Consider the following 19298-nt stretch of genomic DNA (forward strand, 5'->3'; position numbering starts at 1 on the left):
TTATGGTTCTGAACTTACCTTCCTCGCAAATTTCGCCTTCTGTTTTCTGTTCCTGCTGCATTTTCTTCATCAGCGACTTGATGAAATCGTGGGCAGATACTTTATTGTGTTGTCGGAAGGAGAAGCTGTCTTGGCCAACAGTGCTGAAGAAGCTCGTCACCGATGTCGGCAGCTGCGCCAGTTTGAGGGCGTGGAACAGCGAGCGGCCCAACAACTGCATCACTACTCGGCCACCGTCCGACCTCTTCACCTGTTACGACGCGTAGTCACAATGTTAAGCGTGTTTTCGTTTAGTCTCCACTACTGTGCAGTTTGGTAATACATAAGGAAAAGTCAAATGAAAACTTAACACGGGACAATGAATTGGTTCTATTAAGAAATAATCACCACATTCGTTAAGACATTTATTCCAATGGGAGATGGGACGATTAATTCCCATTCCGTGTCAGCCGCCGACGGATCCGCAACCGCAGTCTCTCTTGCACTTCCTCGTCTGACTGAAACCGAACCGGCCGGAGTGACCGAGCGGTTCTAGGCGCTACAGTCTGGAACCGCGCGACCGCTACGGTCGCAGGTTCGAATCCTGCCTCCAGCATGGATGTGTGTGATGTCCTTAGGTTAGTTAGTTTTAAGTGGTTCTAAGTTCAAGGGGACTGATGACCTCAGAAGTTAAGTCCCACAGTGCTCAGAGCCATTTGAACCAATTTGAACTGGAACCGAAGTCCACGCACGCCTGTCCTCCGGTCGCCTAAGATGTGAATATCGCACAGTGAAAGATCCAGGCTGTACGGAGAATGCTGCAGTGTTTCCCGACCAAGTCGCCGAAGAGTAGCCTCCGTCCGATTAGCAGGCTGAGGGCGAACGCTATTGTGTGACAGGATGCTTCCTCTGCTCGTAGAGTTCCTCGAGCGTGGAACCACTATCAATGTGCAACGCTATAAAGACTTCGCAGAAACTGCGGCACTGTATAAAGTCAAAATGCGCAGGAGTGCTGTGGGACGGACTCATCCTGTTGCACCATAACGTCCGCCCTTATGCAGCCACTAGGACAAAAGCTACGCTTCGGCGATTTGGTTGGGAAACACTGCAACAACCTCCGTACAGAATGAAATTTTCTCTCTGCAGCGGAGTGTGGGTGCTGTTAGGGACCTTTGTCTTTCGGGGGCAACTGCTCTACCAACTGAGCTATCCAAGCACGATTCACGACCCGTCTTCACAGTTTTCGTAACAGCGCACACTCCGCTACAGAGTGAAAATTTCATTCTGGAAACATCCCCCAGGCTGTGGACATGTCTCCGCAATGTCCTTTCTTCCAGGAGTGCTCGTTCTGCAAGTGTCGTAGGAGAGCTTCTGTGAAGTTTGGAATGTAGTAAACAAGGTACTGGCGGTAGTAAAGCTGTGAGGACGGGTCGTGAGTCGTGCCTGGGTAGCTCAGTTGGTAGAGCACTTGTCCGCGAAAGGCGAAGGTCCCGATTTCGAGTCTCGGTCCGGCAGGCAGTTCTAATCTTCCAAGTTTCATCCTCCGTACAGTCCGGATCCTTCGCCGCGTGATTTTCACTTTTTGGGTGATCTGCAGTAAGACATGCTTGGACGTCGGTTTCAGTAGGATGGGGAAGTGTAGGAGTGGGTGCAGTGGTGGTCCGTCAGCGGCCGACCACGTTCTACAAAACAGGAATTGATAGTTTCGTCTCCCAGCGGGATAAATATCTTAACGCATGTGATGATCATTTTTGAATGAAACCATCCATTGTCCCACTGTGGAGGATGATAGGTTTTCGTTTGACGGTCCCACATAAGACTGTATGTTTGTACTGTAAGGAATTATTTGTTTTCGCGCAGATGTTTCTCAGCTATAGACTGTGCAATTATGCTATTACAAGTTTCCTAAATATCTATTAGCTCAGAGGCAGTAGGCGACTAGATTAGTACGCGTGTATTCTTGCATTACTGTGTCGCCTTTTGGCAAACGAACTTCAGTAATGTTCTGAGCTAAGAAAGAAACGAATTCACACATAGAGCCTTCTTGGAAGCGACCACTAGTAACAACATATTTGGAGCATCTCACTCGCTTCTTTGGTGTCAAACTCTGTATACGGCATTTTCCGGCAAAGCCCAAGAACTCGTTGGCAGCTAACTGCTCCTCCTCTGCTACAGAGATGCACGAATTTGGGAAAACTTGTTACTCCATAAAGCTATTAACCACATATAAAAACAGTCGCTCACTAATGCACCACTGAAAATAATTCTACAGCAGCGCGAGAAATCTCGTTCCTTTCGTGGCTAAGCATAACAAGCTATTCGTGACTGGAGCAAGATGCATTTCCAAACACATCAGAGTTGAGGATTTTATTGCATGATACAAGAAATGAGGAAGTTTTATTGTGATTTTCGATGGACTAACGGAGACATGCTCCATAATGTTTGAAAAAACTAATGAAACTGCTGAGTTTTTTTAATCAAGAATTCGAGTTTGCTCAAAAGCACGTATTTAGTGATCTCTATCAAGAGTAAAGGAGTGGTAATGAAAAAAAGTAAAGCTGTCAAAGTTTGTTTAAACACTACAGTAGTTCACTAGGCATGTTCCTACTGGTGGTCTTATGCTCTTGCACTTCTCACCTCTGAATTTGTCTACCCAGGTGGTTATAAGTTGTCCTACAGGTTATCGTGAACTCTGAACCATGGTGCAACTCGCATTTTTCAAGTTAAGAAACAGTATCAGAGGTGAAAGAAATGATACGTGAGAGATAAAAAGCCAAGAACTGGATAGGTATCAAGTCCTAGAACTTTAGATTCGAAGTGGTTAACACTGACCCACAGTTGTTCCAAAACGATCATTATCTGATGTAGAAACTGGCAGCTGGCCCTTGACATAAGCAATGTAGTGTAAAGAATCAAATTGGCGATATAGTTTAAGTGCATCTTCAGCGATCGACCTTACGAGATTCAAATTCTCTGGAAAAATTCTAAGGAAGTGCAAGATTACTTGAAAAATGTCGCTTGCAAATACATTAGTTAAATGTTTCTTAAGTACAACGTTTCACTACGGGATTCTTTACTAAATCGAATTAACGGGCATTTTCACCCATCTACAGAACATTTCTGAAACCCTCAGCTATTTCCAATCGAACACTCTACGGCAAACGGTTGGTGCAGTGGGGAAAGACTTTCCATTAGAATTTCGAGACTGACCCTTCCAAAGCGAGTCAATAAACACAGAAGTTAATCATAAATACTCACCACTAAAGGTCATAACGATAAAATTAGACAATTTTAAACATGGCTGACAGCAGAAATCGTAAGTAAACTTTAAGTAAATGATGTATACAGCCAACTGGTTGCGTAAAGTTTATTGTAATAAGCCTCGACCAGTTTTCAATACCATTAGGGGTCTCTTCTTCAGAAGTAGTAAAGTCACCTGTAATGTTTCAAACATATTAAAATATAAACATCTAAAATATTAAACCACTACTACAGTGGTTGGTTTGGTACTGTAGATATTTATTTTTTGATATGTTTAAAACATTGTAGGTGGCTGTATTCCTTCTGAAGAAGAAACCCTGGTGGTACTGAAAACTGGCCAAGGGTTACTGCAATAAACTTAAAACAACCAATTGGCTGCCCACATCATTTACTAGAAGATAAAATTAGAGGAATTCTGATGTTTATTTATTTACTTACATATGAATTCATTTCATCTGACAGGATTATGGCCTTCAAACCATCTTTTACATTTAATCAGATGTCTTTAGCGAGTGAACATTACAACTTGTATAGTGCGTGAGCAATAGGTAGACATGAAGATAACGATAATAATAATAATAGTAATAATTATAAAAACATATACAGTAATGAGTAGGTGGACTTTAAGGAATATCACTCTTATTAACATTAAGAAATATCCTAATTAAGTTCCTGTCGGATGTGAGCAGTGTCATCTAATAGCAACGTGTGACAACAGTGCAGAAATAAACAGTACTGAGAACAAGTTGTCTGGAAAAAGAAGTATAACTAACACTTGAATGGGGACCTTATACAAACGATGGTGACTTGCAGTGCATACTCGTATGTATACGAGGTGCGACAATAAAGTAATGAGACTGATTTTCTTTGAAAGATGTGGCAACCCTGCAGGCTGGGGTAGGCATAATATCTTTGACTATGGTCTATAAGCTGCTTCTAGTCCAAGCGGCACATCGATACAACTGCTCAGTCGTGAGTTGTGCTGTAATACTTTAACACATGTTTGTGTCTCTCGTCACGGAAATGGAGCCGCATAATATTGCGCAACGGTGTACCATTTCTTTTTGCGTTAAATTGGGTGAAAACGCGACAACAGCTTACTGTAAGCTTCAGAAGGCGTTTGGAGCGGAGGTTATGTCAAGAGCTCAAGTTTTTCGTTGGCATAAATGTTTAGTGAAGGCAGAACGAATACTGAAGATGAAGACCACAGTGGACGACCATCAACCTCACAGACGGATGTCAATTTGGCCAGGGTGCGTGAACTCGTACGATCTGATCGAAGATTATCCGTGAAAACGATTGCAGAAGAACTGAACATCAATCGAGAAACGGTTTGTCTAATCATAACTGAAGATCTTGGCATGAGAAAGATTTGTGCAAAAAATGGTCCCCAAAAATCTCACACCACAACAGCGAGAAACACGGAAAAATGTGGCAGCCGATCTGTTAGAGCAAACGGCAATCAGTCCAGAATTGTTGAGCCGTGTTATCAGTGATGATGAAAGTTGGTTTTTTCAGTACGATCCAGAGACAAAACGCCAAAGTGCGCAATTGTGCTCAAAGGGATCACCCAGACCAAAAAAGCTCGCTTGTCAAAGTCAAAAGTGAAATGCAAGCTTTTATGCTTCTTTGATTCCAAGGGAATTGTTCATAAAGAGTGGGTGCTGTGATAAACCTTTTGCATTTCTTTTATGTTTTCGTCTTCTTTAAAGGCAAAGAGAAAAGATGAAGCGGTAGCCCATCATAGAGCCTATGCCTACCGTCAGGTATTTTTGATTTTCAGTTGTTAAAAAACAGAGGAGATTTTCTTGTACCAGTATGAGGAAGGAAGGATTCGCGTTCAGCTAGTGAACGAGTGAGAAGCACGCCATTTTTAGCGAGTAATTGTAGACCACCATTTTGGGGTCGCTATGAATAAGTGAGGAGTATGTATTTCATATATGCACCGTTTAGAAAATACGGTATTATTTTATTAACAGAAAGGCCGTGTGAGTTGTTATTTCAAATAGTACGATAATTACAAAAACTGAACCCCACCTGTGTACTTTGGAAAATTACGAAGATCCGATAAGCTTAATGGGAACACGGTCAAGACTTTAAAGGTGAACGCGGCGACCAAACGTAGCATTATAAAGAATGGTAAGCACAAATCTACAGTGGAGAAAGAAACTACTTCGCCCTGCAACATAATATGAACTAATACGAACTTATTTACAGGCATAGCTCAGCTTATTGTGCTTGTCATTCATGCCGAAAAATTAATCTCATTAATTCAGCACATTTTAAAAAGCCACGCATTTCAACATTTTATTATCATCTATTCCATACCAATATTACTACAAAGAAATTTTAGAAAGACTTCGTAAAATAGTTCTTCATATCCGTGCCAATATTACTGATAATTGGATTCTGCATCACGATAATGCGCCATCCCATACTGCTCTGTCAGTACAGCAATTTTTAATCTCAAAACAAATTTCAGTACTACCACAGCACCGTATTCACCAGATATCGCTCCGTGCGACTTTTTCTATTTGCAAGAATCAAAACGGTGGTCAAGGGACACCATTTTCAAACAACACGAGATGTCCAAAAAGCTGTGACGAGGGTCTTGGAGGATATTACAGAAGATGAGTTCCAGAAATGTTACCATCAATGGCAGAAGCGCTGGAAAAAGTGTGTGCAATCAAAAGGGAACTACTTTGAAGGAGACAACACTAAACTTGACTAAAACGGTAAGCAACATTTTTTTTTTCACATTAGTCTCATTACTTCACTGTCGTACCTCGTATATTGTAGGAGATTATCAGATTACTCGGTACATGAAATTCTGTGTGAGTCTTTCTCTAGAGAAAAGTCTGTAAATCAGTCACTCGCTTGCTATTAGGTTTAGAATTCACATTTGAGGACCAACGGTGATGTCGACAGCCTAGGATGGATGCCCTGAGGTGGGTATTTCGTACCTGATCGATGTGAGCGACAGCGTCGAGGAAGGGAGAAGTGGTCGGCGCCTGGGAGGTAGGCAAAGCCTCGGCGCTTAGCGCGAACACGGAGGAGGCGATGCAGTCGACGCAGTAGGCCAGCAGGTGGCGCCGCGTCAGGCAGGGCGCGCAGGCGGCCACGTCTCGCAGGCGGCGCGCATGCGCCTTGACGTGGGCAGCAGCCGCGCGCAGGGCCGCCGGCGTAAACGACGGCGTGAGGCTGCTGCGGGCGCGCCGCCACTCGGAACCTGTCACAGGCAGAGTAGTGGCACGAGTCAGTCACCAGATGGGCGTTACACTTTCCTCAGTCACATTTCATTTTTGAACAGCGCCCATGCAGCTGCACCACACCGTAAAAAGTTTGATCATCCCATTCAAAGAGCACACTGGATGGTAAAGACAGCTGTAGATGGAGTACAGGTGGTTATAATTAAACTTATGCTAGTTGAGGGGAGGGTCCCATAAAAAACGAGTGGTTGCAGGACAATGAAACATTCTGGAAACTTTGTAAGGAAGGAGAAATATCGAATGAACCTTCGAAAAAAAATTTTCTACATAACAGTATAACTTTCGTTAGTTGCATACAGTGGTTAGGTGTCAGGTTACAAACGTTGAAATTACAATGAAATGAACACCCTTAGCTGCTTACAGGTGTTGACATACGTCAACGGGGACATGTTGAAAATGTGTGCCCCGACCGGGACTCGAACCCGGGATCTCCTGCTTACATGGCAGACGCTCTATCCATCTGAGTCCATCCATCGGACATGTACGAAAGAACATAACAGTGCCCGAACTCTTACGGGAATCGGCAACGCGCCGCGAGTAATGAGTATAATGGGCGGGGGCACTACGAATGTAGTGCGGGACAATACGTTGAGAATGTGGGTTTCGCAGGAGGCGTGCCAGAGATAACTCCCTGCAATCGCGCTATCCTTTGTGTCCTCGGTGACTCAGATGGATAGAGAGTCTGCCATGTAAGCAGGAGATCCCGGGTTCGAGTCCCGGTCGGGGTACACATTTTCATCTGTCCCCGTTGACGTATGTCAACGCCTGTAAGCAGCTAAGGGCGTTCATTTCATTGTAATTTCATTCTAACGAGCTGCATGGTCACCGATGGTATCTGTTCTTTCAGACATGTCCGAAAGAACAGATACCATCTTCGTATATATATACAAACGTTGCTCAATGTGAGGACCATTTGCATCCACGACAGCCTGGAATGGCGCTATGTACGCTATATATGGTGTTATAAAGTAGTCACATACTGAAAGAATAATAGTGGTAGCGTGTGTACTGTATGTTCTACGAGGGTTGGAACTTAAATAGTGGCAACTATTTATTCACAACCGATACAAAAGAGTTACATGTTAGTACCTGTTACTGTCCTTCAAAGTAGCCACCAGCGTTGTGCAGAACCCAGATATGGAAGGCGTAGTACACCGTTAGCAGAGCCTGTTCTGTTGATGGTGCGAATAGAGCGATCTACTGCCAGTCGAATCTCTGGAACAGTTCTGAAACGAATGCCACGAAGTGGTTCCTTCATCTTCGGAATCGAACCAAGTCTCAAGGACATAAGTTCGGCGAGTATGGAGGATGGAACAGTACTTCCCAGTCCCATTGAGCGAACAGAGCAGCCACAGCTTGCGCTGTATGCGCCCGCGCATTGTCGTGCAAAATGATGGGTAGGTTGCGCAGAAAGTGTCGCCACTTCTTTCGCAAAGCTGGTCGCAGGTAATGCTCCAGAAAACGAACAGTAATACTGTGCATTGACGGTCTGCCGTGGAGGAACGTAATGCGTTAGGATAACACCATCATAGTCGTACACGAGAATCACCATAACTTTAGACCGCTCCATTCGCACCATCAACAGAACAGGCTCTGCTAACGGTATATTACGCCTTCCACATCGCTGGCAACGGGTTCTACACAACGCTGGTGAGCACAGTAACAGGTGCAAACATTTAACTCTTTTGTATCGGTTGTGAATATATAGTTGCCACTATTTAAGTTCCAACCCTCGTATAATACTATATGACACTATGTAAAAAAAGTTGTTCATTATCTTTTACAGTTAACGTTTTTCAGTACTCACCGTCCTGGCCAAACAGTCCCAAGAGGTAATCGTGCATTTGGGTTCGCTTGGAGAAGGCAGGAAAGTCCGTCGACAGCACTTGGGCGACGAGATCCTTGTCCCGCACAAGAAGGAACTTCTCTCTGCCCAGATTCACCCACGAACACGGATCGTGCGGTGCAGCTTCGTAATGCACGTGCAGAATTTCGTGTAGAGGCTTGGGACGCACCAGTTTCGTAATGAAGTCGTCAGCATACCTGCACACAAAAAATAGCTTGCAGTGCTACTTACGAAACCAAGGCTGCATAATATCTTGAAGATGTCACTGAAGTTTGCACAAGCAGCATTTCTTATCAGAGTTATAATTTGACAAGGAGCAGGTGAAATGATTGGTCAAGTTTTCCTGGAACTCAGCACTCATGTCACTCCACTAGAACAAAGCAGGATGGCTGCAGTGTAATCGGAAATACGGTCCTCTAGTTACCTCGTACTACGTTCTAATGCTCAGTCATCTTCCTCAATAAAATTTTAGTTACAACTGGTGAAAAACAGCGTGTGGGTACATTACGCATGAATCTGTTTAAGCATTAAGGGACAATGTCTGATTTGTCAATGGGATAGCTGTTCCTTACTATTTAGATGCGCAAGTATATTTTACAGCTATTATTGCAAACGTGTTGTAAGATTGGCTCAAAACATTGTAATGTAGCAAACTATAGCCTCTTTCACTCATAGGAGGCTAGGGTGAGGATTTTCTATTGATGAAAAATCGGAGTAATAGAAATTAATAATATTAGCGTCGGACAAACACATTTCCACTATGAAACCTTCACGGGTTATTAGCCGAATTGCGTTGTCTTATAGTCGCAACGTTTCAGTGGATTGCGTATCCATCATCTTCAGGCGAAGACGACGCCACTCGGCTGATAACCTGTGAAGATTCATAGCTGAAATACGCCGAGAAAGCCTGCAATCACATTTCCACTAGCTTTCTCTTTCTTAAGACTACTCTCTTAATGAGAATAATCTAATCTTCTTACTAGAAAATTTTAATTGCCCAGATCCCAATAAAAATGTGTATAGGCAGCCAGGTTCGGCAAACTGAACTGCTATCTTCAGATCATCTATATACGTAGACCATTGTGTCACTTTATGTAGTGTACTGTCGTTTAGTCATGGACATATTTGGGAACAACTTGTTGAAGAAAACGCTGCAGTGTAACATAATACAATTAAATCAGCCGTTAACACCGACACAGCTGCCAATAGCCTATGAGCCAAATGTTTTTGATCAAAGTCTTTTGTGCGGATTTCGCACAATCATGGTCTTATTGTATGACGTATAAAGTTACACGGAATTGTTATCTTCTCTAGTAAGAAGATTACATTATTCTAATTCAGAGATAGCTCTTCTGCTGACAATGTCAGGAAACTATATTGTGCTAATACTTTTATTAGCAGTCCCAGTACATAAAGCGAATGCTCCCATCTCTGCTTGATGCTATTACAGCAGAACATTCGTTGATTGTGTTTTTCATTCACAATTGCAATCTATAATTAATTAAAGTTTCCTGATTATCAACTGTGTGAGGTCATCGAAAGGATGCCACGTTTCGGTGACTGTCACTGCCATCATTTTCCGGCGAGGACATGTTGACGAGTTCACCTCAGGACATAACAACGCTACACACACGTTATAAGCAGCATTATCTATACTTATTAATGATATTTTATGTAAACATTTTTATGTGAGTGTGTACAGTACATTATGTGCAGTACTACGTGAGTTAATTGCGTATGTAATGCTTGTTTCTATACTGTAAAATAAGTATTGTGAATTTCCTGTTGGCTTTTCTAGGGATCTTCGAACGACGTTTTTTTAACTTTTTTCTGACGGCACCAGCAAAGGCGGATAAACCTCTCAAAATGCCAGCTATTAGTGCTGGCGAAATGTTAGAAAAGTCATTAAGCAATCGTCGGCCGAATCCCTGGACAAAAACCAACATAAAATACGTCAACAAATCGAACGAAAAACTCAACAATTTTGTATTGTGAATACTTTTTAATGAAACTTCAGTGACCATAAAATTATATCTTAGCTGTGTAAATCTCTGTAAACGATGGTCTGTCCCTATAGGAAAATGCCCGTTGTATTTTGAACGTAGTCTTCAACTAAGAGATAAGGGAAATACTATCGTTTTCGGCGTGTGGAGCCTAGGCGCACGTTGTAAGAGCATAGTCATTCTCAGTTTAACCGTCATCAGGGTCAGTCAGCTCTAAACAATTGCTGTGTTGCAAAATAATAAAACCCCGTTACAACAACACCAGAACTACGAACACTGAACTGTCTCGGACCGAAGAACGTGGAGGCAAATAAACCATACTGAAGCTGTTCCTGCAGCTGTGATAATGAAAGGCCTTATACAACTGAAAAACCACAGAATAGTCGAATTGAGTTGGTACATAGTTTGCTTTGGACAATTTAAAGACGTCCATTATTTTTCTTCGGTCAGGTACCACCGTGATATGAAACTTTCGAAACGACAACAAAATTCCATCCACAACTGTAAATTTTATTTGTGGTTTGCTGTTCGTCGGCTCTTATGCAATTATCAAGCAGTAAATGTTATGCATGCCACCTGTCGCAAGATTTACAGCTGCTACGATCTACTGTCTGGGAGCTCTGAACCATTTTTTTAAGTGTAATAAGAGAAGATTATTCATCATCGTTTTAGGTTTGTAAATAGAGATCGGATTACTTTTTTTCACTTCTCATTTGTGAAAAAGACGATACCTCTACTTTTTACTAAGTACTTCTCTATCTTCGATGTTGGTAAGTGCTCTGTCTATCGAATACTTTATTTGTCGTAGTATCGCTTTAACTAACGTAATTTTAACTTGGCGTCTAAAGTAAAACTTGGGGTTTGCTAGTTCGTGTATAGTTACAACTACGAGAGCAACAAACTGCAGTAATATGCTATTAAATGCCTTAGTTGTAGGAGTGCTGTCAGCTGTTGCTACTTCAGGAACGATCTGTATAGATATTAAGAAATGATCCAGTCATTCTAGTAGTGCATTGGAGCGTAGCTAAGGTTTCCTAATAAGGAGAAATTTCTGGTACCAATATACGGATAGGGAGCTACTGCGTGTTTGACCATCTTGGGTTTCACTAAAGTAGAAAAGCTGTACGGAAGAAAATAGCGATAACCAAATGACTAAGACAGAAAACAAACAACTGTCCTGCTGGAACTTATGACAGATTTAAATTGCAACAGATTCACAGGGGAATTTCCCAAGATTAACTGTACTAATCCCTGCCTCAGTTATAGGTATAGTCACTGCAGTTCGGGTAAGAAAAGTATTCAGTTGAAGTATTAAATGGATAAGCAATGTGTTAAGTGATTCAGAAACAGATCCCTAATTGCGTATTAGCTTCTTCAGAATTACTATAACCTTGAAAGTGTCGAGTATAGTTTTTCATGCCACGGCCACTTAATTTAAAGCTTTAAAGAAAACATTGTTTTGTAATTGCCTTTTAGAAGTAACTACAATGAGCTCAGCTGTATCGCGTTAGAAGATGATGTGTGTTTATTCAGTTGCTGTCCACTGATACTGTAACATTCAAACTGCTTGTTCTGTTGAACGGTACGGTACTTTGAATTATGTAATTGACTTTAGGTAGTAGCTATGTCGTAATTTTTACTATTACGCTAGATCAGGTTATAAATTCTGATTTAAGAGAAAAAAACACGTTCGGACAATGGAATTTGAAGCTTACGAGACTGTAGAACTTATTTCGCTTCGCTTAAACTCTAGGTTACTCCTCGATTGTAAGAAATGTCTTGGGCCGTTACTCTGATGCAAATTAAGAATTTATTTATCCGAGGTTCCTAGATCATTTTCACCCATTCCAGGCACGGTAGACACGGTAGAGCCATAATATGACCACCTGAAATACTACGTAATACAAACCAAGGTACTGTGCAGAAAAAGGCATATATTCCTACTTCACTGTCTGTAAAATCTCATCAAATATCAAAATATTAACAGCGTTAGGAACTGGAGTATCCTTTACTTCTCTATTTCAATTAAATTCTTGAATTTCCGTATATCTGGCACTTAACGAAGCCTTAGTGAACGAATAAAATTTTTGTAGCATATCCTTCCGTTCGAACTGGCCGATTTTTATCTTCCATTCAAGTTATCCGGTAACAGACACTATAAACCCGGGCACAGCACTTGTTTCTTCAATTTAAGTGTCTTTGATACAGAGCCAATGATCATAACCCAATTGCAATGAAGAAAGAAATAATTTATGTTTACATTGACATGATGTCCGAGAAAAGCCGCGGTTTACTATTACGAAAATATATCCGATTAAAGCTTTGTTTCTTTTACGGAATGAAATATTTCTCATTGCTACGAAGTTATCAAATAATTAATTTGCGATATTTCTTACTTATGATGCCTTCACTGCATTAATTAATCCCAGATTGTGTTACACGCGGGTAAATTCATATGCCAAATAAATTACTCGTATTTCTAAATTTTCTTAGGAATCGGTGTTAATTTAAACTCACTCTTGAATGGAAGTAACACTGTAAATAAACTGAACACGCGAATATTGTTATCTAACGAAATTATTAAAGTCGGATCGATTATGTGTTGTAGGTTGTAGCGTCCTTATGTTCTTATGGAAACATCTAAATTTTACATACAATGTTAGTAGAAGCAGAGCGACATGACTCAACGTCGAGGCTCGGAGGTAGATTCCTATAGGATTAAAGAAATGTTGTGTATTTAGGTATCCTCTGTAACTGCCGGTGAACGCTATATGCCGGAGAACGAGGGCAATTACTGTAACTTTTTGTGAAACGTACCACTGGCCGGAAACTAAGTACGAAAAAAAAAAAAATTGTCCGAGAACAAGAGGTGCAAAATCGAGTATAGGGAGATCACAAGTTTTTCAGAGAGTCAACACTGTAACTTGTCTTCGAAAGAGAGAAGGAGTGCAGTTTTTTCTCAATGGTCAATCAATTATTCGAAAATTAAAATGTATATGTCATAGCAGGCAGGTCTTCATACTACTAGCTCTACATTTATCTACAGTAAGACTGAACGGCATTGGTGTATTAATGTATTCCACATTCACACGTAATAAATAAATCACTATAAGAGTTACTGGTCTCGTAGGACGTACCTTCTGAGTGAAGTAACCGCAATGATGGCCAGAAATGTCGCAGCCACCGCCAGCCACCACCAGCGGCTGTGGTCGCCGGCGAAGACGTCTGCGGAAGTGAGCGAGAGGAGTAGGTGGTTCAGAATGGCCATGGCGAATGGTGGCAGCCGGCGGTTGTCCCCACTCTCATATACCATCTGGGCGGCGCCACGGGCCCCGCTACGTCACTCTTGCTTCTCACTCTATCTGCTTCTCTTTGTCTCGCTTCCCCACCGACGATGACTCGGTACTTGGTGCTGCAAAGCGCTGACTACTGGCTATCGGCTCTGCACAGGCGGGTGTAGGTAGCGGACTTAGCAATCTCATTGCAGCTGTGGACAGCATAGTGGGGGGCTTCGTCTTCATTCCTGTGTCCCTACATCTACTTCCCGCAATGCGTAGATGGTTACTAAGATCCTTTTAAGGACGAGTATTTGATCACGTTATTTTCTCCGCAAACAACCGTAACATGTGTGACGGAACCTTATTATGTAAACCTATATCTTTATTTCCTGCTTTCTACTACATTCGTGGATTTTGAGCAGGAAGAATGCCTGTCAGTATTCCTTTGTATGAGCCAGGATTCTGTGTTTTTACCACAGTAATCACTAACTGATATATATGTGGGAGGTAGTAAAATGTGGCTTCACTCCCGTCAGTAAACTGAACAATGCCTTTGTACTGATGTCTCTGATTTGAAACCATTCCTCTGACTAAATAAACTCACAACGAATCACTGTTTATTGCTAGTCGACACATAACAAACATTTATGTGCTCATAGCATTTTACAAACTCTATGCGATCCCATATTTCTTTTTGTCAATAGCTTTACCTTCCGATAAAAATGACAGCTAGCGTTCTGTACTGACAGGATTACAAAATTATGCTATTTTTATTTTCCAAACTTCCTCTTGCACTTTCATTTATCCATTGCCTTATTATCTAATGGGTAAGTTATCCTCTGGCTTTCTATCTGTCCGTCGTTTTGATAAAAACATTCGTAGACTTGTCTTATTCGCCTATTATAAACAATGTATTTCCCTATGCTTTTGTATTATTCCTTGCTGTGGCCGAACGGTACTAGGCGTTTCAGTCCGGAACCGCGCGACTGCTACGGTCGCAAGTTCGAATCCTGCCTCGGGCATGGATGTGTGTGATGTCCTTAGATAAGTTAGGCTTAAGTAGTTCTAAGTTCTAGGGGACTTATGACCTCAGATGTTAAGTCTCATAGTGCTCAGAGCCATTTGAACCTTTTTTTTTGTATTATTCCTTCGAGGAGTCACGTTTGAGGCGTTTTATATTATTTATTTTCTAGCTTTCCCATAGCAAACGTTTCACTTCTGGTCACATATACGATACTAAAGTTTCAAGAAATGTCATTGCAGTTCTAAGCGCTGATTTCTTTCAGCAGCTTTTATTGGAATTGAATATTACATTGATCTGGGAGTTTAGAGATAAGGAATTTTAATGCTGTGTGTTGTCGTACCGCACAATTCATCGTGGATTTAAGCTGAAGTGTTTCAGCGAAACCAAAGTAAACGTGGCTTGGTGATACGAAAATATAAAGTGTAGCACAGTGCAAATTCTTGATTTCATCAGCCATTATAAACCGCAAAAAACTGGATTCTTGGAATGTTTGCGATGAAACGTAAGTCATGTTACTGTTCAAGATAGCTATCGCTCGTACCTCAGGATGTTACACGAATAATTTGTTACTGTAGTAACTGGTGCCTTGTTGGGTTAAATGTTTATATAATGGTGAGAATCCTGCTATTCCGATAACAAGGAAAGCTCGTTTTTAACGTCTCGTGGGCATCTAGTTCATCAGACGAAGAATTAGTTCACGCAGAGAAAAAAAACTGAATACAAGATCAAACGTTTTGTAAAATGATTTGTCTGGAAGTATGAAATAAAATAGTTTAGAGAAGCATTTACGCGCCTTTGAATGATGTGCTGCAAATGATAATGCACGGGCTACATGATCCGCCAGTTATATATCCTCTTGTACTCTTTAAAATTACAAGATTCTAAATTAAATATTGAATTTTAAACTCTCGGTCGCCACCTCATTTGCTGTACATGATTTCAAGGATCATTCGAAGTTGCGTTAAATGTTTCTCTAACCTATTTTATTTAATAGTTCCAGACACATCATTACACAAAATATTCAGCCACTTCTTTTTCATTTTTTTATTTCAAAACTTTTATTGAAAGCTAAATACTATATCAACGCAATTTTTTTACGCGATATAGCTAGGCCTTAAAAAGATGAACTTTTGGATACTATATTTACATAGCTCGCAAAAGTTATTCGAGAAATATTTCAATTTTCCTTCAAATTACAGATTAAGTTTATCTTTATTACCATGATATTTTATTTTTTTATTTTTTGCAAAACTACACCTCACGTTGGTCCATTTGATAACCCATTCGTTACTTTCCACCATTCGTTTGGCTATAAAAATTCGGAAAACATCCTTGTGCAAATTTCCCTGAAACCATTAATTAAGTTTTTCTTAGTTACCCTGATAACTTTCGAGCAAATAAATCACTCTTTCCAACGCTAGACGTCATGTTACTCAATTTGATACTCCATTTGCCCATTTCGCACTCTTTCTTGGGCTATGCATATGCGGACAAAAGTCCACTGTTTAATTTCACTGCGCTCAACCATTTGACGAAGAAACAATTTAGGGAAACAATGGAAAAACTAAACTAGTATGACCTAAAAAAGTAAATGAGTCAAATTGTTGCAGTAGCTCGTCGCCTTGGCGCGCTCTCCTTTAGCACAAACCATCACCTTTGTGACAGGTTCATTTATTTTCATGTTATATTCTTTTCTCATAACATCACCTATGTAATACTGAATTAAGTTTTTTCAGCTAAAACAGCTATGTCGTCAGCATATCTCAGGACATCTATTATTTTGTCGCGCATTAGTACACTTATATCTAACTGCTCACTGCTTTTTTTAAATCTCTCTTTTATAAAGAAAAAAAAAAAAACTGGTGATAGTGCACATACTTGCTGGTCATCTTTCTAAATATGGGATTTTACATGGATTGAGCGTAAAGGGCTCATATCAGCTGTCTATCTTTGTAGTCTATTTCTACTTCCTTTATCGCTTCAACATTTCTTTCCATTTTATATTACCAAGTGCTTTCTGCATGTATACAAAATCTGTGTATGTTGTCATATTCCATTCCTTTCGTTTCTCTGCATCTTGTTTTAAAGCTAATATCATGTCTCTGGTTGCTTGTCTTTTTTCAGAAGCGAAATTGATGTTCTTCGAGTGTATCTCCAGTTTTCATAGAATGTGATTGAGGACGAAGTTGCGAATTTCATGCCATTCGCCTTTTTAGGGAATTATAAGTTTTCTCTCAAAATCAGTGGGCAGTTTTCCCTGTTGTCATATGTTTCACATAAGATTATATAACCTGTCTTTCCCTTCATTTGCTCTCTGTTTGAGAAGTTTGGCAGGAAGATTGTGATTACTTGAGACTCTACTGTTTCTTCAGAGCTAGTTTCAAGGTAAGACATATGATTTTCCATGTTTCTTCTCGGAGTAAGGAAACTGTTTGCTTTTTTACGTAGAGTTGTATTCAAGTCTTTATTGTGGGTCTACAAGCGAATTTCATAAAAACAATTCTAAGATACAAAAATTTGTTACCTAGAACTGTTTTCGGATATTCAGAAATTTCAGCCATGTGGCGCAGGTAGGAGTTCAAGATCACCATAAGCCGAGACAGTCTAAAAATAAAATTTTGATGTACATTAGGAGTGTAATTTGTAAGTCGTCTTGGGTTATGGCCTAGGGAGCTTCCGGTATAATTGTTTCCGTCTTCTCTGCTGTTGTTGTTATTTTGGTCTTCAGTCCGAAGACTGGCTTGATGCAGCTCTACATGCTGCTCTTTCCTGGCAAGTCACTTCATCCCAGAATAGCTACAGCAACCCACAATCTTCTGAATCTTTTTACTGTATTCATCTCTTGGTCTTCCTCTTCGAGGTTACCGCCCACATTTCCCTTAAATACTAAATGGGTGACCCCTTGATGTCTCAGAATGTGTTCTATCAACTGATTCCTTCTTTTAGTCAAGTAGTGACATATTCAGTACTTCCTCATTAGTTACGCAATCTAATCTTCAGCATTCATCTGTAGTACCACATTTCAAAAGCCTCTATTCTCTTCTTCTCCAAACAGTTTTTCGTCCATGTATCACTTCCATGCATGGCTACATTCCACACAAAAACTTTTAGAAAATACTTCTTAACACTTAGATATATATTCGATGTTAACAAATTTCTCTTCTTCAGAAACGCTTTTCTTGCAATTGTCAGTCTGCGTCTTATATCCTCTCTACTTTGGCCTCATCAATTATTTTGCTGCCCAAATAGCAGAACTCATATACTACTTTAAGCGTCTCACGTCCTAATACAATTTCCTCAGCTTTACCTGATTTAATTCTACTACATACCGTTATCCATGTTTTGCTTTTGCTGATGTTCATCTCATATCCTCCTTTCAAGAAACTGTCCATTCCATTCAACTGCTCTTCCGAGTCCTTTGCTGTCTCTGACAGAAGTATAATGTCATCAGCAAACCTCAATGTTTTTCAAGTTTGTTATCACAGCAAATCATCCCATTGATGATGCCTTAGAACAAGAAAAGGCGAAATGCGTCTGGGAAAAATAAATTAAGTGGCAGCACGAAAAGGCGGTTTGATTTACAAAACAAGTACTCAAAGTTTTTAATACTTCTCTCTAACCTTTAATTTCCACTCCAAATTTTTCTTTGGCTTCCTTTACTGCTTGCTAAATGTACAGATTGAATAACATAAGGGCTAGGCTATAACCCTGTCTCACCCCCTTCTCAACCACTTCTGCTCTTTCATGCCTTTCGACCATTATAACTGCCGTCTCGTTTTTGTACTTTTTAAAAAGCGTTTCGCTCCCTGTATTTTACCCTTGATACCTTCATAACGTCAGAGTATTCCAGTCATCATTGTCAAAAGCCTTCTTTCAGTCGACAAAGGCTGTAAACATAGGTTTGCTTTCCTTCAGCTATATCTCAAGAGAAGTCGTAGGAGCAATATTACCTCGCGTGTTCCTACACATCTCCAGAATCAAAACTGATCTTCCCCGAGGTCGCCTTTTACCTGTATTTCCATTCTTCTGAAAAGAATTTGTGTTAGTTTTTTTAACCATGAGTTGTGAAACTGATAGTTCGGTAATAGTCACACCAGTGAGCACATGAGTCCTTTGGAATTTAAATTATTACATTTTTGAAGTCTGAGGGTATTTCGCCAGTCTCATACATCTTACAGAACAGATGGAATGATTTTGCCACGTTCGACTCTTCCAAGGGTACATTCCCGAATAGTGCATGGGTCAAATGACTTCCGGTAAGCCTCTGTAAGAGATGGAATTTCCCTGATATCCTAGTCATAGTCATTTTATGTGAGATATGTGGGACGACGGAGTTTATTGGCCAGCTTTTCATGGTACGTATGCAACTAGAATTTCAAAACAGGCAGCCTTCAGCTATGCACATCACCTCTCTTGTAGTGCCTACTAATAAGTTTGTTGGTCATCTCCATAACACTCTCCCACTTACCAAACGAACAAGTGGGGAAGCGTAACGCTCTTAATTGGATCTTCTCTATCTTCTTTTTAACCCAAACGTATAAGACTTCCAGACTGAGACAATAATCAAGGGTCAGTCGAACAGGTGTTTTGTGAGCCGTTTCTTTCACAGATGAATCACATTTCATCATATTCTCCCAA

The 19298-nt window shown here is 40.6% G+C and overlaps 1 protein-coding gene across 1 annotated transcript in view; it reads right to left on the reverse strand.

Moving 5' to 3' along the window:
- The window catches only part of LOC124796035 (probable cytochrome P450 6a14), a 53979-nt gene extending 40308 nt beyond the window's left edge, over positions 1–13671 (reverse strand). The window contains exons 1-4 of the mRNA XM_047260120.1: positions 13496–13671; positions 8317–8552; positions 6204–6469; positions 19–250 (exon numbers count right to left, since the gene is read on the reverse strand). Coding sequence (XP_047116076.1) covers positions 19–250; positions 6204–6469; positions 8317–8552; positions 13496–13671 — 910 coding nt within the window. The remainder of the gene's footprint in view (positions 1–18; positions 251–6203; positions 6470–8316; positions 8553–13495) is intronic.
- Between the last annotated feature and the right edge of the window lie 5627 nt (positions 13672–19298).

This window comes from Schistocerca piceifrons, chromosome 4 (genome assembly GCF_021461385.2).
Source record: "Schistocerca piceifrons isolate TAMUIC-IGC-003096 chromosome 4, iqSchPice1.1, whole genome shotgun sequence".
NCBI lineage: Eukaryota > Metazoa > Arthropoda > Insecta > Orthoptera > Acrididae > Schistocerca > Schistocerca piceifrons.